Source organism: Entelurus aequoreus, linkage group LG21, assembly GCF_033978785.1.
Source record: "Entelurus aequoreus isolate RoL-2023_Sb linkage group LG21, RoL_Eaeq_v1.1, whole genome shotgun sequence".
NCBI classification, from domain to species: Eukaryota; Metazoa; Chordata; class Actinopteri; order Syngnathiformes; family Syngnathidae; genus Entelurus; species Entelurus aequoreus.
The window spans coordinates 46,146,039-46,149,186 of record NC_084751.1 but is presented as its reverse complement, the minus strand read 5'-3'; the positions used below and the strand labels follow the sequence as shown (position 1 = coordinate 46,149,186).

The 3,148-nt window shown below is 25.7% G+C and overlaps 1 protein-coding gene across 1 annotated transcript in view; it reads left to right on the top strand.

Moving 5' to 3' along the window:
- The first annotated feature begins 240 nt into the window (after positions 1–240).
- Positions 241–3,148, top strand: part of LOC133638626 (ciliary neurotrophic factor receptor subunit alpha-like) — a 322,030-nt gene continuing 319,122 nt past the window's right edge. The window contains exons 1-2 of the mRNA XM_062031417.1: positions 241–244; positions 307–540. Of these exons, the coding sequence (XP_061887401.1) occupies positions 241–244; positions 307–540 (238 nt within the window). The remainder of the gene's footprint in view (positions 245–306; positions 541–3,148) is intronic.

The window sequence follows — 3,148 nt, the reverse complement described above, 5'->3', positions numbered from 1 at the left end:
ATGGTGAAGATCCCTAAATTCCTTGCAATAGCTGGTTGAGAAATGTTGTTCTTAAACTGTTCAACAATTTGCTCAGGCATTTGTTGACAAAGTGGTGACCCTCGCCCCGTCCTTGTTTGTGAATGACTGAGCATTTCTCTTTTTATTTACCATTTACACAACGTGACAATTTCACTGGTTTTGGGTTTAGTACCGATACCTGTTTTTTTTATGCTGATATCGGACCAATATCAACATGGAATGGGCACACCCCTATTGATTATGACACACAATATAATCTCAACCTCTGTTTCTTTGTACTAACAGCTGCCAGGAACCAATATGAGCGAATGAGCAGTGACGTCACCATGCAGTGCGGCTCTCTGGCCAACGACGCTTCTGTGTCATGGAAGGTCAACGGGACGGACGTGAGAGCCCAGCACCGTCTGGAGGGCCCCAGACTGATACTGAGCCAAGTGGACCTGGGCCACAATGGACTGTACAGCTGCTTCCAGGACCCGAACGGCGAGAGACGGGACACCATCAACCTCCGCATCGGCAGTAAGTACCCAGACAATTCTTCTTCTCTCAAACAGACATTGAGTCTGGAATCGTCCCACTGGGGACATCTGCTGGATCCAGACTGAAGTGTTCACACTGATAACAGTATGAGGACACACATACTTGTGGATTATTAGTAACGAGAAACTGTTACCGTATTTTTCAGACCATAGGGCGCACCGGAATATAAGGCGCACTGCTGATGATCGGGTCTAGTCAGGTCTATTTTCATACAAAAGGTGCACCGGATTATAAAATATATATATTTTTTTCTAAATGTAAAGACTTCCTTGTGGTCTACATAACATGTAATGGTGGTTCTTTGCTCAAAATGTTGCATACGGGAGTGGAAGAAGTGTCAAAAGATGGCGCTAACTGTTTTAATGACATTCAGACTTTACTACAGTCAATAACGGAGCAGCATCTCCTCATCCGTGGCTCACTAGTGCAACAACAACGCCCGCAATGTGTCCCGTGAAAAACCGTCCCACCAGAACTCTCTAATAACTTGCAGCACTAACTCTTCCGGGACGCTACAATATACATACAAGTATTTATTTTACTTATATATATATATATATATATATATATATATATATATATATATATATATATATATATATATATATATATATATATATATATATATATATATATATATATATATATATATATATATATATATATATATATATATTAGAGATGTCCGATATATGCGTTAAAATGTAATATCGGAAATTATCGGTATCGGTTTTTTTATTATCGGTATCGTTTTGTTTTGTTTTTTGTTTTTTTTTATTAAATCAACATAAAAAACACAAGATACACTTACAATTAGTGCACCAACCCAAAAAACCTCCCTCCCCCATTTACACTCATTCACACAAAAGGTTGTTTCTTTCTGTTATTAATATTCTGCTTCCTACATTATATATCAATATATATCAATACAGTCTGCAAGGGATACAGTCCGTAAGCACACATGATTGTGCGTGCTGCTGCTCCACTAATAGTACTAACCTTTAACACTTAATTTTACTCATTTTCATTCATTACTAGTTTCTATGTAACTGTTTTTATATTGTTGTACTTTCTTTGTTATTCAAGAAAACTTTTGTAATTTATTTATCTTTAACAGTTTTAATTTATTTATCTTTAACAGTTTTTTGAGTTTTTTGAGTTTTTTTTATTTATTTATTTTTATTTATCTTTAACAGTTAATTTTACTCATTTTCATTAATTACTAGTTTCTATGTAACTGTTTTTATATTGTTGTACTTTCTTTTTCAATCAAGAAAACTTTTTTAATTTATTTATCTTATTTTACAATTTTTTTTAAAAAGTACCTTATCTTCACCATACCTGGTTGTCCAAATTAGGCATAATAATGTGTTAATTCCACGACTGCATATATCGGTTGATATCGGTATCGGTTGATATCGGTATCGGTAATTAAGGAGTTGGACAATATCGGAATATCGGATATCCGCAAAAAGCCATTATCGGACATCCCTAATATATATATATATATATATATATATATATATATATATATATATATATATATATATATATATATATATATATATATATATATATATATATATATATATATATATATATATATATATATATATATATATATATATATATACTTAAATGTCAGTGAAATCTAGCTATACATATACTCCTTTATATACTGTTTGCAAAGCATTGCACTTTCAAATACAACAATGGGTAGAGGAGTGTTATGTGTGCGTATATGTGTAAATAAATGAACACTGAAATTCAAGTATTTATTTTATATATATATATATATATATATATATATATATATATATATATATTGGCAAGTATGACTATCAAAATGACTTTATATATATATATATATATATATATATATATATTATATATATATATATATATATATATATATATATATATATATATATATATATATATATATATATATATATATATATATATATATATATATATATTGGCAAGTATGACTATCAAAATGACTTTATATATATATATATATATATATATATATATATATATATATAATAAAATAAATACATATATATATATATATATATATATATATATATAATAAAATAAATACATATATATATATATATATATATATATATATATATATATATATATATATATATAATAAAATAAATATATATATATATATATATATATATATAATAAAATAAATATATATATATATATATATATATTATATATATATATATATATATAGCTAGAATTCACTGAAAGTCAAGTATTTATTTTACTTTTATAAATATATATATATATATATATATATATATATAATATAATAATATATATATATATATATATATATATATATATATATATATATATATATATATATATATATATATATATATATATACATAGCTAGAATTCACTGAAAGTCAAGTATTTATTTTACTTTTATATATATATATATATATATATATATATATATATATATATATATATATATATATATATATATATATATATATATATATATATATATATATATATATATATATATATATATATATATTATATATATATATATATA